We start from the raw sequence: 27838 nt of genomic DNA, 5'->3' as shown, positions 1-27838 counted from the left end.
TCTTTTCCTTCACCGTGGTGCAACTTGTCACTTTGTCCACTATTAATTTAAGTCATCCTCTTCTCTCTGAATGATAGCCAGACAATACAATACATTAAGCTTCCATGTTCATCTTCATGTTGATCTCATCATCTCAAGCAAGAATTTAATAAAATTCAGAGCTTGTATAGTTAGGCTTATGGCAATTGAAGTAATAGGGAACAAGTTAAAAGAATTTTTTAATTTTTAAATTTTTTCTTAAAAAGGTGGTACAAATGAAATGAGAAGCATGAAAAGGACTATTTTTTTATTTTTTTACCCTCCCCTTTCTTTATCGCTCCTCTCTTTCTTTTCATCCTTTTTTTATTGAGGAAATTTCTTCCCTTGTACCAAACTATACCCTACACTTGACTAACTTTTAATTTTAATTTGCCTTATTTTGCTTGACTTTGATTTTTCAAAAGTCTTCTTTCAGTCATAACAACAACAATAATAATTATAATTGAAAAAATAAAAAATAAATTCATGCACCTCTTCCTTTCTACCGAACTTGCTAGCATGCTTCTTCCTCTGTTTCTTCGTCTCTCCTACTGACCATACTACCGTTGACTGACTTTTAATTGCTAATTGATTGCATGACTTTTGATTTTTCACAGGAATACTTTTATTGCAACCATCTTCAAATTAATTAAACTACCTAGAATTCTCTTCTTGCGTCAACGGCAGCAGCACTTCTTCCTCCTCCAATGGAAACTCATCGTCATATGTTGTACTTGATGTTACAAGTTCATTGGAAATCCATATCTCCTGCACCATCAACCGTGTCTATCCGTCCGTTGAAGAATTCCATTGCTGATATTCAACAGGAGTTGCTTTGAGGGTTTCAACTTTCGTTTCGGCCTCCTCCGCTTGCTCCTCCTCAATATGCTCGTCCTCAACATCTACTATGGTTAAGTTGTTAGGATATGTGTGCCCTAGCATCGCAAATTCTAATTTTGGATTGTAAAAGTCATGGTTTCTTGTCTGGATATTATTATTAAAGCATTATACAATTGGTGAATGGAATGTATTATTTTTCGATTCTTTATGGAATTGATGGTGTCCACTTGATTACAAAATATATTTATATATGTATGTAATGGCAATTAATACTATGATATAAATTAGTAATCATAAATGGTTTAAAGTCGGTAATTATGGATGGACATTTAATTAGTTAAGACTTAAACCGAGTCCACGATAGATTGAGATATATTGCGAGAGCTGTCGTATGCAATTGCTCTCTATCACAGTCATGGTTTTTGACTCTCTAGCATGAGAGAAGTATAGACTCTTTTATTAATTAATAATTACTTTGATTTGCTCGGCGGATACCTCGGGATCCTTAGATCGACACTTTGGGTAGTTATGTAATTAATAATTAGAGGTCTATATTCTCAATATTTGCATCAGTGCTATTTGTATTTATTTTGTTTTGATTATGGTTGATCACAAATTAATTCGAAGGCCTTCGTATGTTTTAGACAAATGTTTTATATATATATTTATTTAATAAATTATTATTATTTTTTGTCAAATAAATATTTTATTGTGATCGAGCCGGAAATAATCAAAGGTAACAAAATAATTATATTAATTATGTTGTCGGATTGATGGCTTTAATTATCCGATAAATAATTAAGCATAGAGGGGTCAAAGTGCAACATTGACTTAGAGGTTATTTACTATTTAATTGGAGTGCAATTAATTTCTTTTAGTGGAGTAGAAATTAATTTATGAATTAATTGAATTGGGTCCATGGTTTAATGGACCGGACCAATTATTAATTTATAAGAGCCAAGAAAATAGTAAGTCCAAAAAGGATTCTCACCAATAGCCCAAGTTGATATTGGAGTCATGTTAGGATTGAGAAAGTTGAATTAGAGATGGAGAATGATTTATTGTTTCCTTATTCTTATTTTTATTTTGCCTATATATACACGAGTTCATGTATATTTTAGGGGGACTTGGAGAACAAGAAAAAGGAATACACTTTCTCTCTCTAGATTTTAGGGTTTTGTTTCTCTTCTAAAAGAGGCTACCACCAGCCTAGATTCCAAGGTCATTCATCAAGGCATATTGGTGATTCCTAAAGGGAAGATAATAATAAAAAAGAAGGAGAAAGGATCTTGCTAAAGGGATCTACAATAAGTGAGAACATTCACTTTAGAGGAAAGTTCAAAAGGTTTACTCAGACCTTTGATGTGAGTATTCAATCTGTTTATTGAATTATGCATCATCTTTTATTTATCTTTGCATAAAACTTGTCTCCATGTAATGAATCAAGATCTATGATTGCAAATCCCTCAAAAAGTTTTAAAAATTTGCTCGTTTCCCAACAGTGGTATCAGAGCACATGGTTTGATTCATTACTAGAGAACATGTGTTTATAAAAATCATATTCATGGATCCAAATTATATATACATATATAAAATTATTGATATATGTTGATGTAGGATTTATTATATTGATATATATTAATACATGTTGATGTATGTATAATTGTGAATGGATGATGATGTGTGTTTGGGCCATGGATGAAGCTTATAGGTATATAGAATGTAATTTTATTTTTGGATGAATGTAATTAAGGCTTTGTTTTAGCCGTTTGAAAATTCAATGATGTAATTTAATTTTTTTCCATTGTATTTCAAATTGTAAGTATTTATTAAAGCCATGTAATATTCATCCAATGATGCTATGAAGCTTCAAGAGGGTCCGAAAGGGTTAAATTATGCTTCAGTAATTTTCTGGAATTTTTTCGAATTTTTCGGGAATTTTTTGAGGCTAAATTTAATTTTCTGGGATTTTTCCGGATTTTTTGGAATTTTTTCGGCGTTTTTCCGGTGGCCGGAGCTTTGCCGGCGGCGAGAAGGGGCGTCGGAGGTGGCCCGGATCAGGTGTGGCGTCAAGATGGTGAGCCTGGCGCGTGTTCCACACGCGCCAGGAGAGTGCACATGCTGGCGCGTGCATTTCACGCGCCAGCCAAGGCAGCCAAGACCTCCAAGCGCGTGAAGGCGCGTGGAGGCGCGTCCCAAACGCCCCAGGCGCGTGGAAGCGCGTGAGTGTGCATTCCACGCGCCCCAGGCGCGTGCCGGCGCGTGGGAGCACGTGCAGCTTGCCCTAGGCGCGTGCCAGCGCGTGTGGGGTCCTCCGGGCTCGTTTCAAGCGGCGTTTTGCTTCTCCTGACGCGTACAAGCTTCCTATGGGTGTTTACAGACAGTTGAAGGATGCCCGTACAGCAAGAATAGTTTTTAAATGTTAAAAGCTGAATCCATTGGCCATTTATATTGCTTCTGTCTATTATTTGATGCATGGAATAATTTAATAGTTGTTATAATTGTTCATGCATTGGATCCATGATTTTTAATTAAATGGCTTGATTTATATTAATTAAATTATGAAGATAAATTGGATTAGATTGCTAATTAATTTGAGGGCATTTATTGGGAAACAGAAAAATTATTTTTAAAAATTATTTTTTGCCTCAAATTAAAGATTAGTGAATCATTTAAAATCCATATATTTTCTAAATTTAATTGGATTAAAATCAAGGCGTTTTGCATGCATTAAATCATGAATTAAAAACCCTAGTTTTATATTATTAAAAATTGAGTGGGAGCGGGGATTTTTTATACATTACTCCATGGCCTTCGTAATTATAACCATTATGATTAGATCTTTAAAAATAAGGCTCCACGCATGATTTAAAGAGTCTAGATTACAAGAATGGTTGTCTCACGAAAATATATTTATTAAATAACCATTATAGTTAGATCTTTAAAAATAAGGCCCTACGCATGATTTAAAGAGTCTAAGCTATTGATGGCAATATATTTACTATTTGTTTTTCCGTTGGAGCATTAATTATGTTATACACTCAATCTAAAATCAATAGTATTAGCTCCCCAACGGAGTGGTCTATACTAGGTGCTTTTAGAAAGGCTAAATCTAATCGGGAATTATTTCATATTTAGATAAGGCATTGTCTAAAGAGATATGGAAATAATGAGTTATTCTCGTCAATAATCAATAATGAATTCCGCCAACCGGATAAGTTATTAGCATATTGATTGTCCGATTTTTCATGCAATGTGGTTAAGGGGCCCACAATTAATTAATTGTTTTATACTTGCATGATTATTATAATTCACTTTATTTATTGTATGAATGCTTTTGTTTTCAGATTTATCATGACTAGTCCATTCAGTCCACTTGCAAACATACTAAAAGAAAATCGATTAACTGGACCTAATTATATCGATTGGAAAAGGCAACTAGATATTGTACTCACATATGAGGGGTTGAATTATGTGCTTACTACTCCTAGACCTTCTCCACCTTTGCCTGAGGATCCTCCTGAGGAGCATGAAGTTTTTAAGAAATGGAATAAAGCAGATGAGATGACTAGGTGCTACATTCTTGCTTCACTCTCGAATGTACTCCAAAGTCAACATCTTCAATATCTCACTTCTGCAGACATTATGCTTAACCTTAAGGAAATGTTTGGGCAAATTGGTAAGAGTGCACGCCAAAATGCTATGACAAATTTGATGACCATTAAGATGGTCCAAGGTACTTCAGTTCGGGAACATGCTTTAAAAATGATTGGTTTTTTAAATGAACTAGAGATCCTTGGATGCAACTTGGATGGTGAACTTCAGGTTGACATGATTATCGCTTCATTGCCAGACTCATTTAACTCTTTTAGGGTTAATTATTACATGAATAAGCTTGAGTACACACTCGCTGAACTATTGAATGAGTTGGTAACCTTTGAAGGGATAAACAAAAGCAGGGTGCATCTATCAACTACACTCAGTCTGCTGGACCATCTACTTCTAGGCCTAAGAGGAGGGGCAAGAAAAAGAAGAAAGATGGTGCCAAAACTGTGGTTGTGCCAAACAAAGTAATCCAAAAGGATAAGGGAAAGAAGAAAGTGCGGGTTGAAGGCGAAGGAAACTGCTTCCATTGCGGTCAACCGGGTCATTGGAAACCTAACTGCCCAATACTTCGCACACAAGGCAAAGGAAAAGGTATATTCATTGTTGAGGCATGTAATGTTGTTGAATCTATAGATTCCTGGTGCATAGATTCTGGAGCCACTAATCATGTTTGCAATTCATTGCAGGGATTCCAGGAGTCTAGAAGCCTCAATGAAGGAGAGATATACTTGCATATGGGATCTAATGCCAAGGTGGAAGCTAAAGCAGTGGGAGTGGTTCATATGCAGTTTGATAGTGGGAGGAGTCTTATTTTAGAAGATTGTCTTTATGCGCCAACTGTTAGGCACAATTTAATTTCAGTTTCTTCGTTGGTTTGCAAAAATTATATTTTTACTTTTGGAAAAAATGTTTTAATTAAATTAAATGGTTGTGTTATAACTTCTGGTGCATTGAAAGATAATCTATATGTTTTAACTCCTAGCTCATATCAAATGCAAAATTATGAATTAAATGCAACTTCATCTAAATTGAATGTTAAAAGAAAAGCAGTTTCTCCAAACTCATTGTATCATTGGCATCTACGATTGGGTCACATCAATCAAAATAGGATTCAAAGGTTGGTTAAAGAAGGTTTATTACCTGGTGAGGCAGAGGAGCCTATGCCAACTTGTGAATCCTGTATTGAAGGAAAGATGACTCGAAGGGCTTACTCAGCCAAAGGAGATAGAGCCAAAGAACAATTAGAGTTGGTGCACACAGACGTGTGTGGTCCCATGAACACCCAAGCGAGAGGAGGGTTTGAGTACTTCATCACTTTCATTGATGATTATTCACGTTTTGGATATATTTACCTAATGCGACACAAGTCAGAAGCTTATGGAAAATTCCGTGAGTTTCAGGCGGAAGTGGAGCGTAAATTAGGTAAACTTATCAAAACACTTCGATCTGATCGAGGAGGTGAATACCTCTTGGGGGAGTTCAAGGATCATATGGTCAATGAGGGTATTGTGCGCCAGTTATCCGCACCTGACTGCCCTCAACAGAATGGAGTGGCAGAAAGGAGAAACAGAACTTTACTTAACATGGTTAGATCTATGATGAGTTTTGCTACATTACCTCTATCATTTTAGGGATTAGCCTTAGAATCAGTGATGTATATTTTGAACTGTGTTCCATCCAAGGCTGTTTCAGGAACGCCATATGAGCTGTGGTTTGGACGTAAACCTAGTTTAAATCACATGCATATATGGGGGTGTCCGGCACACGTGCGAAAGAAACAGGCAGATAAGTTGGAAGCAAGATCAGATGCATGCTTATTTGTTGGCTATCCTAAGGGCACTAGAGGTGGATTATTTTATGATCCCAGGGACAATAAGGTTATTGTCAGCACTCATGCTGTTTACCTGGAGGAGGATTATATTATGAATCACAAACCTAGTAGCCAGATAGTGTTAGAGGAGATGGTTGGCACGTCAGATATACCCCCTGTAGACACACCTAATATAAATACTGAGAACGATGAGACACAAGAAGTCCCTGTAGTATTACCATCATCTAGTACATCGATTCCTGCACCGGTCCTTCGGCGTAGTGGGAGGACTATCATCCAACCCGAAAAACTCACACTTTTGGGTGAGGTCTATGAGGCCGTCCCCGATAAGCATGAGTCGGACCCAGTAAGCTATGCGGAAGCGTTGACCGATATAGATGCGAATCGTTGGAAAGATGCCATGAAATCAGAGTTGGAATCGATGTATTCTAACAAAGTCTAGGATGTTGTAGAACTTCCTAGTGGGGTTCAGCCCATTGGTTGTAAGTGGATCTACAAACGAAAGAGAGGAATGGATAGGAATGTTGAGACATTCAAAGCTAGACTGGTTGCCAAAGGCTTCACTCAACGTGAAGCTATTGATTATGAGGATACATTCTCACCAGTTGCAATGCTTAAATCTATTCGCGTTCTTTTGGCCATTAGTGCTTATTATGACTATGAAATATGGCAGATGGATATTAAGACGGCATTTTTAAATGGCCATCTTGAACAAGACATCTACATGAGGCAACCAGATGGTTTCGTGGTTAAAGGTCGTGAGGACTGTGTATGTAAGTTGAATAGGTCTATTTATGGACGTAAGCAAGCTTCACGCACATGGAACATTTGTTTTGATCAGGCAGTCAAATTATTTGGCTTTGAACAAAACGTGTTTGAACCTTGCGTTTACAAGAAAAAACAGGGTAATGTCATCATGATTCTCGTTTTATATGTTGATGACATCTTGCTCATTGGTAATGATGTAGAAGCATTATCATCAGTTAAAAGGTGGTTGTTCAATAAATTTGAGATGAAAGATCTTGGAGAAGCAAGCTATATTCTTGGGATCAAGCTTATGCGAGATCGGGTTAAAAAGAAAATAGGCTTGTCTCAAGAGTCTTACATTGACAAAGTTCTGATCAGGTTTGGAATGGAAAACTCTAAGAAAGGGTTTTTGCCATTTAGATATGGGTTGGCTCTTTCTAATGACCAGTCTCCTAAGACTGATAAGGAAATTGAGCAAATGAGGCGGATACCATACGCTTCGGCAGTTGGTAGTCTCATGTATGCCATGGTCTGTACCAGACCGGACATCTGCTACTCGGTAGGGATTGTCAGTAGATATCAGTCCAATCCTGGACTTGATCATTGGTCAGCTGTGAAGAATATCTTAAAATACCTTAGAAGAACTAAGAATCTAATGCTCATTTATGGAGGTGATGATCTGGTTCCAGTCGGATATACGGATTCTGATTTTCAATCAGATCCAGATGCCAGGAGATCTACATCTGGATATGTGTTTAAGTTCAATGGAGGGGCAGTTAGTTGGAAGAGTGTCAAGCAGGGTTGTACTGCTGACTCAACCATGGAAGCAGAATACATTGCAGCCTCTGAGGCAGCAAAAGAAGCTGTTTGGTTGAGAAACTTTCTAATTGAACTGGAGGTTGTGGAGCATATAGATCGGCCTATGACGCTTCATTGTGATAATAGTGCAGCTATAGCCCAAACCAAGGACCCAAAATTTCATAAAGGAACAAGACACATTCAGAGGAAACATCATGTGGTCCGTGATATAGTAAAGCGAGGAGATATACTTGTGGCCAAGATTGCATCGGAACATAACCTTGCTGATCCATTCACAAAGGCTTTACCGATCAAGATGTTTGATCGTCATATGGAGAACATGGGAGTTAGATGTGATTTGAATTGGCTATAAGTGCAAGTGGGAGCTGTTAGGATATGTGTGCCCTAGCATAGCAAATTCTAATTTTGGATTGTAAAAGTCTTGGTTTCTTGTCTGGATATTATTATTAAAGCATTATACAATTGGTGAATGGAATGTATTATTTTTCGATTCTTTATGGAATTGATGGTGTCCGCTTGATTAGAAAATATATTTATATATGTATGTAATGGCAATTAATACTATGATATAAATTAGTAATCATAAATGGTTTAAAGTCGGTAATTATGGATGGACATTTAATTAGTTAAGACTTAAACCGAGTCCACGATAGATTGAGATATATTGCGAGAGCTGTCGTATGCAATTGCTCTCTATCACAGTCATGGTTTTTGACTCTCAAGCATGAGAGAAGTATAGACTCTTTTATTAATTAATAATTACTTTGATTTACTCGGCGGATACCTCGGGATCCTTAGATCGACACTTTGGGTAGTTAAGTAATTAATAATTAGAGGTCTATATTCTCAATATTTGCATCAGTGCTATTTGTATTTATTTTGTTTTGATTATGGTTGATCACAAATTAATTCGAAGGCCTTCGTATGTTTTAGAAAAATGTTTTATATATATATATTTATTTAATAAATTATTATTATTTTTTGTCAAATAAATATTTTATTGTGATCGAGCCGGAAATAATCAAAGGTAACAAAATAATTATATTAATTATGTTGTCGGATTGATGGCTTTAATTATCCGATAAATAATTAAGCATAGAGGGGTCAAAGTGCAACATTGACTTAGAGATTATTTACTATTTAATTGGAGTGCAATTAATTTCTTTTAGTGGAGTAGAAATTAATTTATGAATTAATTGAATTGGGTCCATGGTTTAATGGACTGGACCAATTATTAATTTATAAGAGCCAAGAAAATAGTAAGCCCAAAAGGATTCTCACCAATAGCCCAAGTTGATATTGGAGTCATGTTAGGATTGAGAAAGTTGAATTAGAGATGGAGAATGATTTATTGTTTCCTTATTCTTATTTTTATTTTGCCTATATATACATGAGTTCATGTATATTTTGGGGGGACTTGGAGAACAAGAAAAAGGAAAACACTTTCTCTCTCTAGTTTTAGGGTTTTGTTTCTCTTCTAAAGGAGGCTACCACCAGCCTAGATTCCAAGGTCATTCATCAAGGCATATTGGTGATTCCTAAAGGGAAGATAATAATCAAAAAGAAGGAGAAAGGATCTTGCTAAAGGGATCTACAATAAGTGAGAACATTCACTTTAGAGGAAAGTTCAAAAGGTTTACTCAGACCTTTGATGTGAGTATTCAATCTGTTTATTGAATTATGTATCATCTTTTATTTATCTTTGCATAAAACTTGTCTCCATGTAATGAATCAAGATCTATGATTGCAAATCCCTCAAAAAGTTTTAAAAATTTGCACGTTTCCCAACATAAGTGACGTACTGTTGAGGTATAAAATTGCATTTCAGTGGTGGTGGTTATAAGCACACACAATCACTCCCAAAACAAATCGTATTTTTGTTTCTTAGTGATCATGGCGCGAATATATAATCTGCCAATAATACTAATTTTACTTCACTCCATTGTTTCAATGCAGGCTTAAAGTATTCATAGTCTATTCCATAAGTAAGTTTATCATAATTCCATCAATTTCTTTTCTTTAATTGATTTTAATTTTCTCAATATCTCATTTTGATACTGACTTTTATTTTATTTTATTTTATATTTTTTTTCCTTTTTCCCCACTTCTGGGTGATTCGTCTATCAGTCGGCATCATCAAAACCATCGGTGAGTTAAAATAAGTAACTTCCTTTCTAGCTCTCTCACATGTTAGCTGGGCTTGTATGAGGGAAAAACAAATTGATAAATGTCAAGTATTAAAAGCAAATATTGTTCTCTGCATATGACCAATTAATTGAACATGTAGTAATATATATTCTCTCTTAGGAGTGTACATCATCATAGCAAGGATTTCAATTGGGTTGCTATTTTTTATTGTATTGCTGGCCTATAGATTCCGACGAACACACTTGTCCATTGATGATACCATTGAAAACTTTCTCCAGAGTCGAAACAACTTTATGCCAATTAGGTTGTTACGCTTAATTATATTGCCGGCATATAGATTCCGAAGAAGACTCTTGTCTAGAGATGAAGCCATTGAAAATTTTCTCGAGAGTCAAAATAACTTCATGCCAATTAGGTACTCCTATTCAGATATAAAACAGATGACCAAAAGTTTCAGGGATAAGTTAGGTCAAGGAGGATATGGGTCGGTGTTCAAAGGCAAGCTCCGATGTGGTGATCTTGTAGCGGTAAAAGTGTTGGGCATGTCAAAAGGTAATGGACAAGATTTCATCAGTGAAGTCGCTACAATAGGAAGGATTCATCATGTCAATGTGGTGCGAATGATTGGATTTTGTGTAGAGGGATCTAAAAGAGCTCTCGTGTATGACTTCATGCCTAATGGATCTCTTGATAAGTTCATTTTTTCAGGAGGAGAAAAGAATGTTCCCCTCATCAGTTGGGAGAGAATGCATGAGATTGCGGTGGGAGTGGCTCGAGGGATTGAATACTTGCACCGAGGTTGTGACATGCAAATTCTGCATTTTGATATCAAACCTCACAATATTCTCCTTGACAAAGGCTTTATCCCAAAAGTTTCAGACTTTGGCCTAGCAAAATTGTACCCCACAGATGACAGTATTGTTTCTCTCACTGCAGCAAGGGGAACATTTGGATATATTGCTCCAGATTTGTTCTATAAGAACATTGGAAGGGTGTCATATAAGGCTGATGTTTATAGCTTTGGTGTGCTGTTGATGGAAATGGTGGGGAAAAGGAAGAATGTGAATGCACATGCCGAGCACACAAGTCAAATATACTTCCCATATTGGATTTATGATAATATCAATCAAGGTGAGGACTTACAGTTGGGAGATGTCGTTGTACAAGAAAAAATGTCTGTAAGGAAGATGATTATAACTGCATTATGGTGCATACAATTGAAGCCCGTGGATCGTCCCTCCATGAGCGAAGTCTTGCAAATGCTGGAAGGGAAGGAGGCGCTACTGCAAATGCCTCCCAAGCCTTTCCTCTATTCCAACGATATGTCAATGGAGGATCAAGCAGACAACAACCCAACAGGAGTACCAACTTCATCCCATGCTGAGATGAGCATAACTATTGAGGATATGTTAAGATAGTAGTGTTTCATTTTTTATCAACTTAATAAGTTTGTTCTCATGTTCTCTAGACTTGGGAGCTTTTCATTAGGATGTACTATATGTTCGTGTTCATTAGGATGTACTATATGTTCGCGAACTCTCACATTATGAATAGTAAAACAACAATACTTAGACTTCACACTACGAATTTATTTGGTACGCGTTTTGTTATGTTATTTGTTTTTTTAGGTTGGGTACTATAGCAATATTTCTGGATAAAACATGTTTGATAAAAAATATTTTGTTTCGTATGTTACCACATTTCATAAATGGGGGCAAAAAGTCAAAACACCAAGTCCATAATTTCACTGTAGCAATAGATATTGGAATGGTGAATGGTAAAAAAAATTAATATTTTTAAACTAACCATTATATTTTTCAGACTTGGAACAATTTTTTACCATACATGTTATCATGTTTTTACTTTCAAAAATCTTGCAACAAATAACATGCTTCCGATTACTGTTCAAGACGTTTTACAACAACACACTTGTTTTGTTCCGAATTAAAACAAAAATAAAAAATGTTTCCGGTTACCAAACACGCCCCAAGTGGGAAGAAATCTCTTACAAAATACATATTTTGTTTGGATTAAAACAAAAACCTAAAATATTATTCGTTACCAAAATCTTAGTACTGATGTGGCACAACGACAATATATATAAAGATGCACCACTTTAAAAATCTAATATGCAAAGAAAAAAATAAAAAGAAATCTTAACATTCTCTCTTATATTAATGATGTGGAGGAGGTTTCTCCAAGATATTAGTTCATAATTTATAAAATCAATGTTCTCATTAGTTATTGCACCAAGTTTAGTTTCCAAAAGTGCACTTCAAATTAGGGGTTCAAATGATGTTAAAAAGTAAAAAATAAAAAAATTAGAGGGCAAAGCTCATCCAAGCCCGTAACCATTTTTCATGAGTTTTGTTAATCTATATTAAAATTTGGATTTATTTAGTTTGAGCTTGGATTCAGGTGTCACACAACTTCAACCTAAACTAAATCCCAATTACTTTTAATTTTACAAATTTTATATATTTATAAGCGTATGTTTTTCTTTTTAATATTGAATTATTGTATTTTAATCATCTGGGGAATCTATGAACTTCTTCATAAATTGTTTTATATTTGCATTCAATTTTAAATTTCTTTATAATCAAGAGAAATTCAATAGAGATTAATCCAAGATCAACCCATTTTTTCTAACTCCTCAACCCAAATTTAAGAATTTGAAGGTGGCCAGAGCTAGAGTTGGTTTGGAGGATAGGTTGAGGTCGTTACATGCACCGGGTCTTTAGGATTTGGGGCGTGACCCGATCAGTTTAAAGCCAGCTACGAACAAGGTTTCCAAATAAGTGTGGGTTAGGGTTGCATTGGGTTGGTTCCTACTCTCACTAAATCAATTAGATGTATTGTCCATAAGTAGTGCGTAAAATATAGAGTAAAGAGTAGAACACCCTCTCCACCAAGACGAAAGATATACGCACCGATTGTCATATTTTACTATCATGGATGATAGGAACACACTTGATTTATATGTATGTGAATCAATACCAAGAGCAGAGCCAATGCATGCCCGAGGGCACATACCCAACCCCCTGCACCACCCATTCCTTTATATCGGTATCATTTTTTGTTGTTTTTTTGTTCCATATGTAGGAGAAATTTTATACTATGCCTGTAACAACTCTCACTCTAGTTAGATACAATATTGTCTAAAGGTTAAGCACGCTTAACTCCGGAATTCTGGTTGGTCCGCCATCACGGTTTTAAAATGCATTGTGTCATGAAAGAGCGTTGAATTTACATATAGCATTTGCTCCTTCTACACCCATGCGATGTGGAATTGTGCACCAGTAACTCGCCCAGCATGATAGTCTGCTGCTGTCACCTGCACATGCTCACACACACCCGCCCACAAGGTCGATTTTTTTATTTATTAAAATTATATTTTATTTGTAATGTTTCTGATTTTCCTTATTTTCTATTTTGTGGGTTTTTTGATTTTTCTAGATTATTTTAATCATTGTTTCGTTTTGTGTGCCGAACACCATAGGGTGTGCCGGGAGTGTTTAAGAGTTGTTTGGGGGCATTCCCATGAGTTCAGAACTCTTGGAAATACATTGGTTGCCATTTTGATCTTTTTTCCATTTTTCGGACCGGGAGGTCCCAAGTGGGACCCGCCACCGGGATTGTTGTGCACGGAAGTTGTATCACGGGTCCATTGCATTTCATACATTGTTTTATTGTGCATATTTATTTGATTAAATGATTAATATATGGTGGCTAAGTGATTGGTGTGTGTGTGTGTGTATATATATATAAAATATTAGTAAAGTTGAAATATTTTTATTTTTGTGGGACCTACTGATATGTCACCATTATATTGGCCTTAAGGCCATTACATAGCCACTGGTCACTCTCTCTCGCCATTCTCTCTCTCCCTTTTATTTCATTTTTCTTTGCCTTTTTCTTCATCAATTTCAAGCTCAAATCTTGAACTCATCTTTGACAATTTGATTTTGCCACTTATGCCAAAGTTAATGAGCGCATCAAGATCTTCATTTTGATCGGAGCAAAGTGCCATTTGGTCACCCTTTTGGATTTCAAAAATTTGGTGTAATTGGGGTTTTTCTTCAATTGAGAGGTAGGGATGTTCTAATCCACTCAATCTTTGGTTCTTGTGACTCATCTTCGTATACTTGACATATAACATGCTTAAATGTGATTATCCCTTAAGTAATTGCTTTAGTGTTGTATATTAATTTTGTGTATCCAGATGGGTTTCTATGTGAAAGTGATTTGTAAGTATATAATTGTTGAATTGAATTAAGATTCATGTTTAAATGGTTGTGTTTTAAATTCATATATTTAGTGGCTGAAATTGGTTATTTGTATGCATGTTATGCATCCATGAGAATTGTCTTGATAAGCTTGTAATACTTGTTAAAATTGATTTGTATGACACTACGGTATTTTAACAACCCAAACGTAAGGGTCTGAATCGCTAACCGGGTCCTTACCCGAAACCGAAGTCATGCAAGGGTACCATAGTCCCAACAAGGCCAAAATGGTCATTTAAACATAATTATGATGGTTTAAGACCCAAAAGGGTAAAACGGTCATTTACTAAGGTCATCAAATGATTATGATGAAGTCTGGGGGTAATAGGGTCATTCCCGTGGTTAAAATATAATTAATGTATTTTATTGGGCCATATAATAAATACTCGCAACTTTAAATGGGTGACAAAGGATAATTCAAAAAATTAAATCACAAATATATAAAACAGGAACCGATCGATGTGTGTACATTACACGTCGACTGGTTTGGGTCATCCGTAGTGAGATTGCTTACTGCCCAAAAATAAGAAATACCGGTCAACGTGTGGGAAGCTACACGTCAACTGGTTTTCACATTCGTACACACCGGTTGACGCGTGGGTGATTACAAGTCAACCGAAACTTCTCAAATTTGTGTGTCTCTATTCCTTGTTTGGCCAATCAATATACACTCAATTATACCCGCTTACACCACCACTAAAACATTACTCATTTACCACCATTCCAACAATAATAAAATATGTGGTGCATGCAATATATATATATATATTTTTTTGGGATACGAAATAATAAACGTATCTTATTACATACACTAAGACCGTTGAACTCTTGATTTCAATGCCTTATACAAAAATAAATGAAGTACCAGCACTATACAAATAAATTACATCCACTAAGCATAAATTACAAAATTGTCAAAAATGTATTCGCCAATCTTAACTATATTTGTGAGGTTTGTCTTCAACCACGTCATGGTCATACCTTGAAAAATGATAATAATGGGGTGAGCACAACAGCCCAGTAGGAAGTGCCTAAAACGCACTCCTTAATGACCCCGTGAATCCAAACAAAGAATGACGTAAAGAGAGAGGAGTCATATTTATTTTGGGGAAAACATACCACCACATCAAATCTACACATCACAAGTGCAATGTTATGCAAATCCATGATATGAGATGTCACTCCCCATTTCCAAAACCCCTTTTTCCAAAACAATTTCCTTCTCCTTCTAAGAACTCAATTTCCCCTTTCCCTTGCCCATGCTAATGTATGAATGCCACATACACTTCAATACCATGAAAACTTATACATTACATCATAATCATATTTGCATGCTTTATCTATCAAGTACTACCACAATTCTCATGTTATTAACCACAAAACCATAACACGTTAACATATAGAACAAAATTCACATTTTTGCAAGGAACTAGCATGATAACTAGATTCATGGGAAACTTTTCATGGAAAAACACCCAACAACCATAACTAGATTCATAAGAACACCCAACATACTTTTCATAGAAAATTATCAACAACCATAACAAGATTCACAATTTCTAGATTCTATACTCACATCATAGAAGATAACTCACTAAAATCAAAGGTTGTACAGTTTAGGAACCGCTACCTCAACAAATCTAACCAAAGCTCCCAAAAGCCCCAATTTTAGAATGCTCAAAATCAACCAATTAACAATCTGCTCCAATCACCTTGTAGCCCCTATCGAGCTCTACAACGTTGCCTTCAATGGCAACGATCAAATCACATAAGAAAGCGATGAAATTTTGGCTTGAAAGTAGAGATTTTAGAGATAGAGATGATTTTAGAGAGAGAAGAACTCTCGGCAGAAACTAAAAAAAGAACGACCAAAAGAAAGGAAAAATGTGGTCTTTACATGTGCATAAGCAACCGTGGGTCCCACTTGTTTTAAAAAAATCTTCTCTTGTCCCCTTTTTCCATATATATGTATATACATAATACTAATGATGAAATAAATACACAACCACTACAATATATTCCAAATAAAATAATCCGGGTGCGGGGCCCACACGGGACCTCCCGGCCTGAAAACCCAAAAAAATGCCGAAACGGCTGACAATGCATTTGTAAGAGTGTTGAACTCAAAGAAATGCTCCAAACAGCTCTCAGGACTTACACGACACACCCCATGGTGTCTGGCATGCAAAACAAAAAGATAAATAGATAAATTTAGAAAAATCAAAAAATTCCCGAAATTAGAAAATAGGAAAAATCAGAAACATCACAATCTCTTAAACTTTAAAAGATTTCATCCTCGAAATCAATCCCCCCCTGCAAGCGAAGGACGAAAGGATACAAAAATAGAGTACGTCTCCGATTATCCCACATAACACGCTATACCAAAAGCAACTATGTGCTTGTGACCTAACGCAACATCAACTGAACGGTGACCATAGTCACATGCAACCTTTCCCCCCCACAACAACTAACTGTGTGCAAAGGCATACCCCGTGCCGAACAATACTCTTTATTGCCACCTACTAAGCACACGAGGCACAAACCCCCAACCAAACTCTGTGACTCAACCGAGTCCTAACCACTAAGAACCAGTAGGATCGTCATCCTTCTAACCAGAACATACCATTAGTCGATACCAACGTGATCCACATAAGACATCCCATCAAAAATGGTTGGATCCTATACGAGGTAGGTCCAACCAGCAACGTCTCACCCAATCCGCGCCAAACATCCTAAGGCTCACAAGAATAATGGTTACAACACCATTCAATGAACCAACATTCGAGCTCAACTTACCATCTCAAAGATACCCTTAAACCATCTTTGACAACTATTGTCCTCAATAGCTATAACATAGGTGAACACCCACAATGGTAACCGAGAAGGTCATCTAATTTGTCAAGTGTACCATCAGGTACCCGAGAAAATAACCTCTCAATATAGCTCAAGTATCAACTGATCCAACAACTGAAGCTCCTGGGACAAGTAGTTTAGGACCAAGTACACAACCACCCACGATAAGTCACCTGAACATGCATAAGTAACACCATCAATCCCAAGTGAGACTCACTCTAAAATGGGATCGCACATCCAAACAAACGTAACGCAAAACACCGTACCCTAACTGTCACAAATCACACTAAAAGTAATGATCGTTGACCTTTGTCCTGACATTATGTTAAGGAAAGATTGACTCAGAAAAATGGTTGGCCAAGCCATTCCCATCGTTAATCCGACCTCAACACCAATGTTATTCTTGTCCTTAGGTTTAATCCTCAAATATACATACATATCAATCTCATGTCTAACTCTAGACACACGGTTCTGGATATACGGCCTAACTATCCTCAACCCATGAGTCACATCATAGCTACTAGATACCACTGCTAACACCAAGACTTTAAAAAAAAAAACATACCTAGCAGTCAACAAGTCGCGTCTTATGCCACATCGGTCGCGACCTCTCGGAATAAATCCTACCAAACAAAAGACTTCACCTCCTGCCGTGGAGGCAAGTCGAACGATCCAGATCTAACCCTCACTCGGGTTCCCTTACAAATAGATAACACTACAAAACCCCTATGTGGTGATACGAAATTCACAAACAACAAAGTCCTTGCTAGGACTAAATCAAGAAGAAGGAAAAATAAATCCCTCTCCCATAATAGAACTGAACACGCATTTACCAATACCTTGTATATGAAACGCTAAGAAAGATGAGCTATATGAAGGTGAAACAGCTCAAACTGTAACTCATACACCTAGCGTCCTTACGTAATATAGTACCCCTTCCAGAAACACCAGGGCAAGACAACGAATCCTAGGACATTGCGTCCCATCCTGCCAAAAGAAGAATCTTACAAGCGAAAATCTAGACATTCTATTCATAAAACGACTACATAACACTAAACAACCACATCAATAACCTTTAAAGTAACATGGATAAAAACCTTTCTATTATCAATCTAAACCAGGCACTGCACAAAACTCACAGGTAGCCCCCGTTACAACCAGAACAATAGTGTACAAGCATCTCCTGTTACACCCAATCTCATAAGTATCCCCCATTACACAACACAATCACAGGTAACCCCCCGTTACAAAACTCACTGGTATCCTCTTTTACAACACCGGACTCACAAGTGTTCCCCGTTACGACACAACACACACGACTCACTAGTAACAACACGACAAGACTCACAGATAATAATATAACACAACTCACAGATAACAATACAACACGACTCACAAATGACAATACAACATGACTCACAGGTGTCCCCCATTATAACACAACACGACTCGTAAGTGTTCCCCATTACAACATGACACGACTCACAAGTATCCCTCATTATAACACAACACGACTCATAGGTGCCCCCCGTTACATCACAGTCATAGGTAACCCCCCATTACATCACAGTCACAGGTAACCCCCCATTATATCATAGTCATGTCTCATCTCCTTTGTGGACAGTCCCTCTTCATGTGGCCCAGCTAACCACACCAAAAATAAACTCCAGAGCAAGGTTTATCAAGTGGATACTATGCCTTGCGGTGTTCTGACTGTCTACAATGATAACATACCACACTCGTCCTAGAGGACTCCAAAATGCACCAACAGTAGGAGTAACATATGTTGTCCGCTGCTCCTGAGAAAGCAATGAAGCACCTCGGTACCACTTCCTGCCCTGGCTATAGGAAGAAGTACCCACACTCATACCTCATTCCTGAGAACCCACAATACCACTCTTTTCTTTCCAGTCCTTGTCTTCTGCCTCTGCCATCAGTGCTCTCGCAACCGCCTCTGAATAATTCTTTAATCCCAAAAGTGTCACCCCTAGCCTAATAGAATGATTTAGGCCGTAGACAAACCACCATGTCTTCTCCTCCTCGTTCCCTAGCACATCTGTAGTGAAACGTGAAAGAGAAGTGAACTTATTCACATACTCTGTCACTGACATGTAACCTTGCTCAAGATTGTCAAACTACATCCTTAATTCCCGTCTCTTGGTCTGTGAAAAATATTTATCAAAGAAAAGATTCTTGAATGTATCCCAACTCATACCGTCAATATCATGTGCCCTAGTCATGGTCTTCCATCATACTACCACATCGCTAATAAACTTATACGTGGCTAAGGTGATCTTCAACCGATCATTGGGTTCGGCTATTGCCCTGAAATGCTTTTCCACTTGATCTAACTAGTCATTCGCAACTAAATGGTCTGGACCTCCCTCAAATGCTATTTTCATGAGTTTGTCAAACTGAATAAGGTACTAAAGATTCTGCTCTATCTCTATCTCCATCTATTGAACCCGTTGTGGTACCACTTAAGGAGTTGTAGTATGCACTAAATTCTGAAAAGCTAAAGTTATAGTCCTTGCTAATAGGACATCGTCCACCGGTACTTGTGGATTATCATCCACTTCTTTATCTTGAACATGTCCCATTAAAACCCTATCTGGTTAGGATGGTGCTTCACTTGCTCGCTCTCCAATTTCATCTGGATCCATCACTTCATATAGTCCTTAAGCCTGGTACTACAAAAACAACAATACGATCAAAATAAGAATATATGAAATAGCTCAATCCATGAGCTATGGCACTCATATTATCCGTTCGATAAGAACTAAAACATTTAGAGACATAGGAATGATTATGCTTTTCACATACGTGGGTCAGAACCCACCGTAACCCAACACACAGCACCACAACAAACATTCAAACTCGTCAACAACAAAACATGCTAGTCATACATACATTCACTCCCTAGTGGATGAACGACCACAATGTAAACCTAAACGTGCAACTACATCCCAAAACAGGATCATAACTATCATGCTCAAATAGACGTCATCACATCGTGTAATTCATGCTTTAATAAATAATAAACAATTAACTATTTGGTAATTGGTACACAGTCAACAGAGCATATTTTAAAAAAAATCAAGTATTCTGTTAATCATACGACTAATTACATATAACATCTAGTAGTTAAGCTAGCTCTCTCATCCAATAAACAACAACTCAATAAACAGCAACCATCTAAGCATTTAATAATCATGGCTACGAAATACACATACTAGCATTTAAACATATGCGCATCTAACGATTAAGCATGCTTGATACAAATTCAATTATTTCACTAATAATATAAATAATTGCGCATAAATATTTAACAGTTAGGCATGCTTTGATAAGTCATGAACAATAATTAAATAACAGTAATCCACTTTACCATTTAGCATGCTTAAATTTAATTATCGGTTCATGAATTCTAAAATCAACTTGCATGCAAGCATATAGTAATAAATCATGCGACCCAAAAGGATACTAGACAATGGTAGCAAAAATTCGACATGACCTCTACAGAAAAAGTCCTACGACACCCTGTTGAAATGCATATAAAATGCAATGGCCTCAATTGACCTTAAAACTAATCTATCCTGTTCCAACGCACAATACAAATACTATACAACATTCCCAAAATCAACACATACATATAAAAAGAATCTTGTTCCTCCATCTCATCCAAACATAGAAACACCAGTCCACTACCTAGTCCAATAATCCTTTATAAGGAAGACCCTTTAATTACATCAAGTTACAGTCCATAAAATATAGCTAAAATTAAAAGTCCATAACTTACAACATTATACAAATTAAACAAAAGTTTTACAAAATAGTCAAGATTATATTTACAAAATATTAAAATTCAATTACAAAAGACAGATAAAATATAGATCTCCAATCCTGTATAAACTTGTGGTAGATCGTCGTCCGCCACCTCTTTCCCATGTCCTAACAAAATTAAAGTAATGGGGTGAGCCAACTGCTTAGTAGGAAGTGTATAAAACACACCTCTTATGACCCCATGAACCCACATAAGGAATAGAATACAAGTAAACTGGAACATACCTTGGGAAGCAAGTAAGACAGTAATAATATCAACAAATACATTCACAAGTCATTCGACTACCAAATGTGCAATATATGCCAATGATATGCCATGCCATGAAATGTCGCTCCCCATTTCTGAAACAATACCGTTTCACCTTTCCAAACCATCAGTGCAGTTCGATCTAAGGCGACTCCAAGGTGTCACGAGAAGAGGATTGGCTAACTATCCACGACCATAAGGCAACTCCAAGGCGTCGTATCTGGCCTAGATAGCTCAACCACCCTAGGGTTTCTCCCTAATCCCCACTAGACCACACTAATGCCACGGACCACTAGGTGATTCCTAGGCGTCCGGGTTTTCGCAAACACTTTTCAAGAAAATCTTTCCCTAAAACAATTTCATTTGCTGTAATACCCCTAATTTTCAAAAGGATATAAAAAGGGATTTAATTATTTATTTATTATATTTTATGTACTTACGTGGCTATGTGCTTATGTGGCTAAATGATTATATGCTTATTTGTTTTAATTGCATATGTGATTTATTTGATTTAATTGGGTGTTTGTGTGATTAATTAATTAGGTGTTTTGCTTGCTTAAATGGTGTGTGGTTTAATTGTAATTATTTGTTAGGATGAAGTGATTTAACTTCTTTATGCTTTATTTTATTTTAATTTTAAATGATGGATTTGGATAGTAGTAATTGACCAACCAATTGGGTCGCATAGACTACTTGGATAGGATTACTAATGGGTATGGATATTTACCCATGGATTGTTGTACATATATATCCATTATATATGGATATATATGTAGATGATGATTTTATATTTATTAATATTATAAATAATTAACATTAATAACTATAGTTAGTACATAAAATTATATATGTAATTATATATTATATAAATATGAATATTACGTTAGTATAGTTCGTATTATTACTTTATATTATATTTTATTTTTCTATATTTCTCTTATTCTTTTCCTTTTATTGGTAGACTTTTTATGCATATAGGATTACGGTTTTGTGTTAACCTATGTATATGTAAGCATAAGTCTATAGGAGGAGGCTATATTATAATTACATGATTTATATTTTAGAGAGAAGGAAAATGTTACAGAGAGTTTTATAGAGAGATAAACCAAGAGAGAAAGAGAGGGAAGAGGAGAGGACTCGGCCAAGGCTTAGGGTGAACAAGGAGCAGTAGAGAGGACTTTGATGATAACCAAGGGTCACCTGAAAAGCTTAGGAAGAAAGAGTTAGGGTTTATTCAAACCCTTAAGGCAAGTTTTACTTTTACTCTTTCCCTTAGATTTGTGTTTCTATATATGCTTAAGTTAATTCTAGGAACTAATCAAACTTTAATTGATCATGTATGCATGCCTAAATTGATTTAAAACTGATTTTATGTGTTATTTGGTGTTCTTGATTAATCTTGAATTTAATTACACAATAGCTTATTTTAATCTGTGTTTAAGATGCATATCTATTTTATATAATTATATGGAATTATTCGGGACATAGTTCAGACCCTTAGGACCATTAACAATGGAGAATAGAGGGGTTGAAGGTCGCCGGAGACGGAGAAGGAAGGTTGCAGCAGGTCGAGAGTCGGCTCCTAAGGGGAGAGAGCTGACTCACTTTTGGAGAGAGCCGGCTCCATGATGGTGAGAGCTGGCTCTTTTTTGAAAAGAGCCGGCTACTTTGCTGGAAACTCACCTGTGCGTGGGTTTCTGTTATTGTGGCTGGAATTTGACGTTCTAGGGTTGCTTTGAAAGGTCGTGGGGGTTTTAAATAATTTTAAATGAGTAGATTAAAATCCCAGAATGCATAATTTGTGCTCTTATGCTAATAACTTGACAATATTGAATTTTAATGAAATTGGCATATTGTTAATGGATAATGGCATTGCTTAATATAATTTCGACAATTTAATTGGATAATATGTGATTTTTATCATGTAGTAGCAGTGTAATATAAGCATGGATTGTTTCTGATGTTGTTATACTAAACATTAATTGGTATGAAATTTTAATTAAATTTGTATATTGATAATGGAGATTTAATTGCTTTGAACTATTTCAGCAAGTTAAATGGAGATTATATGATTTTAATCTTGTGTTGGGTGCATAATATGATTCTTTATATCTGATTATTATTATGCTTATTCCCGGATTTATTGATGTATTGTTTTATATCTTTCATCAATAATTGGATTGTATAGATGTAATGTATCGGTATGGGACGGTGGCATTTTAGGAACGGATTAACTTATTAGTTAAGTCCTACCTATTTTTAGGTAAAAGGATGGATTAACCAAAAGAATGTTAAGTCCTACCTATATTCAAGTCAGGTCAGCTGAATAAGTTGAATGGCTTGTAGAGGATTAATTGTAACGGATTACTTGTAAAGGATTAATTATAAAGGATTACTCATAGTTGGATTTTATATATATAATTATGTGCCATGATATGAGCTTGAGTCTTAGGATGAGTGGTTAGGGCGGTATATTGTCAGGGATGTGTAGCTGGATATAGTGTAATTGTGTACCTTGGTAGGTCTACGTACTCATGTCCATTATATATGCGTTTTGCATGTTGCCTTCTATTTAGGTTGAGACAATCTTATAATCTAGTGAGGTTCCTTAGTGTGTATTTATATATATATACATAAAGACTACTGGTTATTGTTGGATTGACTAGGATGTATACATGTATCGGATCTCTGCTTGGACTGTAATAGAGTACAACTTGTTTATGGGCCTGACCCACTATTATTTTTCAGGTGTTCGTCCGGAGTAGAGGTTGTTTGTACTAAGAAGGGATCAGTCTACTTCACTCTTCCAGATTATTGCTGTCACTTGTTCAGTTGGGATTTTCTAGGGGTCTACGTATTATGGATTTCCGAGTTGTATTATTATTGGAGGATTGGATGTATCATAATATTTTATTATTTATGAAAATTCATTCTGAGAATTTTATTAATAGATTATCATTTTAGTTTCTTTCAGCAATTTATCTATTCTTAGTTGTCATATTTGTATTCTGTGTTCGATTATTACCGATTTATTTTTTATATCCTCGGGTATTCGAGCGTGGGCCTGGCCAACCCGCAGTCAGAAATTCGGGGGTATCACAGTTGGTATCAGAGCATTCCAGGTTCAAGTGTCCTTAGGAGTGTCTTTCGTTATATGACTTCCGCGTTGTGTCTCTTAAAACTTAGAGCCCATATTAGGATTCGTTATACTCTATTTATGGTCCATTAGGATGAGCTGATGTCAATTACATTCTATAGTTATAAAATGATTGGCACTAGGAGGAGGATGGGGTCCAGGGTGTAATACCCCTAATTTTAAAAGGATAGTCTCGGTATTTTTCTTTTATGGTTTTTGCGCATTTTTAAATTCATTACTTGATTTCTTTATTTATTTGTTTAATTGTTAATTGTTTACTTGTTTAAATTGAGTTATTGTTTTAATTGAGATTCTATCCTTATGTGGAATTGAATTAATTGTTTAAATTGAGTTATTTGTTTAATTGAAATTATATGCTTATGTGGCTATTGTTGTTAATTAAATATTTAAATTGAATGTTTATTTATGTTTTAATTTTAATGGAGTTGGGCTTGGATAGTAGTAATGGACCAAATGGTTGGGTTTCATAGACTACTTGGATAGGAGGTTAAATGGGTACGGTTAATACACATGGATGGTTATGCATATTGTTAGACCAAGAGGGGGAGGGGGTGAATTGGTCTAAGTATATTCTTTCCTCTTTTCAAGCAAACTTGAGAATTAAAACACATTTAAGAGAAGAAGAATAAAGAAGACACAACACAACATAAGATTTACAAGGAAACCCTTTCAATAGGGAAAAACCTTTGTTCTTGGCTCCTGCCAATAAAAGCTTCACTAGGTGATGTAAGTTATTATACACTCAACTGTCTCACTCTCAGTACACTCCTTGTACAAGTAAGAACATTGACTTTCACACCCACTACACATACACTAGCTCTTCATCTTCACTTGTTGTATGCAAATAGTTACTCACTCAACTGCACCACTTTCCACACACCTTGTACTAGTTAGGACACTGACTTTCACTCCCTCTACGTACACACAAGCAACAATAATGAGCACACATGCACTCCCCATGTCCTAAGCAACCCTGCTTGGACACACAAAACTTTTATGGCTTGATCAACAATGAATAAAGGTGTTAACACACCACATACATGATACTTAAGCTTCAACATAAGATAAGAGTGGATACTCAGCTATAAGTATGAAACAGAAGAAACCCTAGCTTCACTTCACTGCAACAAGAAGGGTAGATTAGTTAAATCACAATGTAGCTTCACTTATAGCTCACACTAGGTTCCCATAGCCTTGAATAAGCTCAACTAACTTGCTCAAATCAATCTTGGAGAATGGACAACAAGTAAACAGCAATTTCAGCACATAAGGCTTCAAAACCCTAGCCAAGGGTAAATCTGTCAAATCACCCTATAGCTTCAACACTGACTGTTCTTCTGTATTCACAGCCTTGATATCACAAAATAAACTTGCTCTATAGGTTATAACAGTGAATGGAGCAAAGTATAAGAATCTCAGTTCATAATAGACTTGAAGAACCCAAAACCCTAACTTCCAAGCTTGAAAAATATTCTCACATACTTGTAAATCCGAGGGTATAATAGGTATTCTATGAGGTCTCAGACTTGAAAAATATTCTCACATACTTGGTTCATCTTCTCACAAAAGCTTAGAGTTCATGCACTTCATTTAACATTTCAATTTCATCCACAAAATCTTTTATGAACCTGTTTCTGTAGAATATTTTAGCTAGCAGCAGCACCAATGTTTAAACAATGTAGCTCCCCAATTCAGTTTAAACTTTAGTTACCTCAACTCCTAAAATTCCCTTTACACTTGCTTAACATATTAGAATCAAGAATAAAGCAAGGTAAAGCAATTCAACACATATGTTAAAAGATCACAGTACACAGCAAGTTAGTTTAGTCTCAGTTCAGCAGCAACTTAATTTTTAGGGCAATTCTGGAATTTTGACTTGCTTAGGACTAGTTCAGGTTTTCACAACATTGTATAGGTATTATACACATGTTCAAAAGGTAATCACAACAATGGAGACAGCATATTTCATATTCAATTCTCAATCCTCAGCAAACAAGGTCAAAACCCTAGTGAAGTGTGGTTCAAAAGGTCATTATTGAAACTGGCCAATTTTATGAGATAAATCAAACTTTAATAGCATCAAATCATCACATTACTCATGCTCAGATGTTAATCACATAGCTCATAGCATATAAATCAAATAATATCACCACTGCAGCAAATTTATCTCAAAACCCTCATATAACAAGCTCAAAAATGTCGTATTCTGTATCAGTGAGTATTTAAGATTATACCTGCTTTCTACAGATACAAATAGGTGATTCAAACTTGTTTCAACCTCTAACTTTCACCTCAAGCCTCTAGAACCAAATTAGACCTCCCATAGCAGCCTTGACAGAAACTTTTAAGCCTCAACAGCACTGTTATTTGTAAGTCTTCAAGTGATCACATACACACAGCAACTTCTGAAATTAAAATAAGTTTACATAGTTGAATTAATACTCAAAGACTCTCATTCAGCTCCCCCTTTTCGTGTCAATCAAGAACAGCCTCTAGAGAGTTTTGAAAATGTATTTTTCAATCTTAAAAACCTAGCAGAAGTTGTAGCATTGCTTTTATACATGCACCCTTTGATGATGCAGCCCTAAAACAAATGGATAGGATTGAGCCGAGGTCCTCCAATCTGTGAGAAAAGAAATTCTGACAATGTAAAGGAGATAGTACCATTTTGCCCCTTGCCAACTTAGCTTGAAAAACATATACTAGCTCACTATATTAATATGTATATAAATATATCTGAAATGCCTTTTTGATCTTGATCCCCAAGAAATACAAAGCTGTCACTATATTCTCACTCCAGGACCACATTACACATGTCAGCATTTTGTAGATACACTCAAAATTATAGTATTGCCCCTGCAATTGCCTTTTGACAGAAAAGCTAAAAAGCACACTGCTGAACCATGTGTTGGACGATCACATTTTAAAGCTGAACCCAAATAGCCAATGTAACATCACAGCAAATATAATTTGTATATTGGGATGTGTATACAGATAAGAATGCCCTTGACAAAGGCTGTACGCAAATTAAGTATGCTATCACAGAATTTACAAACACAAAAAGAGGGCTGCAATCACAAAGAGGGCTGCTGTGACTTTCATGATATTTCAGTGAGACTTTCATGATATTTCAGTGAGCTATGGGCTTATATCAACTTGTAATTCATTGTATAAACCTCCATGACATGTCAAACAACATTTGATTAAACCCCAATATATCAATGCTTCATTATCAGCTTTCTTTGAACCTTTATACTTGTATTTTGTCATTAAAAGGGCAAACCTCAAGATAGGCATTTTAGGGACCAACACATATATATATGGGTATATATGTACATAAGGTTAATTTAATTATCAATTATTAATAATGGTTAAATTAGGATCAATTTTCGGTAATTTTATTTTAGGGTTTATTATATTTTTATAAGATTATCACGTTGTGC

General features: G+C 36.0%; 1 protein-coding gene across 1 annotated transcript; it reads left to right on the top strand.

Moving 5' to 3' along the window:
- Window positions 1–865: 865 nt before the first annotated feature.
- Window positions 866–11619, top strand: LOC132271642 (rust resistance kinase Lr10-like). The gene is made up of 5 exons (XM_059773087.1): window positions 866–935; window positions 9657–9670; window positions 9818–9846; window positions 9989–10009; window positions 10169–11619. The coding sequence occupies exon 5, from the start codon at window positions 10303–10305 to the stop codon at window positions 11425–11427; it is 1125 nt and encodes a 374-aa protein (XP_059629070.1). The 5' UTR covers window positions 866–935; window positions 9657–9670; window positions 9818–9846; window positions 9989–10009; window positions 10169–10302; the 3' UTR covers window positions 11428–11619.
- Window positions 11620–27838: the final 16219 nt, after the last annotated feature.

This window comes from Cornus florida, unplaced genomic scaffold (assembly GCF_030987335.1).
Source record: "Cornus florida cultivar Cherokee Brave unplaced genomic scaffold, ASM3098733v1 CherokeeBrave_3.0.0_Hap2_Chr08, whole genome shotgun sequence".
Classification (NCBI taxonomy): Eukaryota; Viridiplantae; Streptophyta; class Magnoliopsida; order Cornales; family Cornaceae; genus Cornus; species Cornus florida.
The sequence above is the reverse complement of the archived record's forward strand: the minus strand, read 5'-3'. Positions and strand labels throughout refer to the sequence as shown.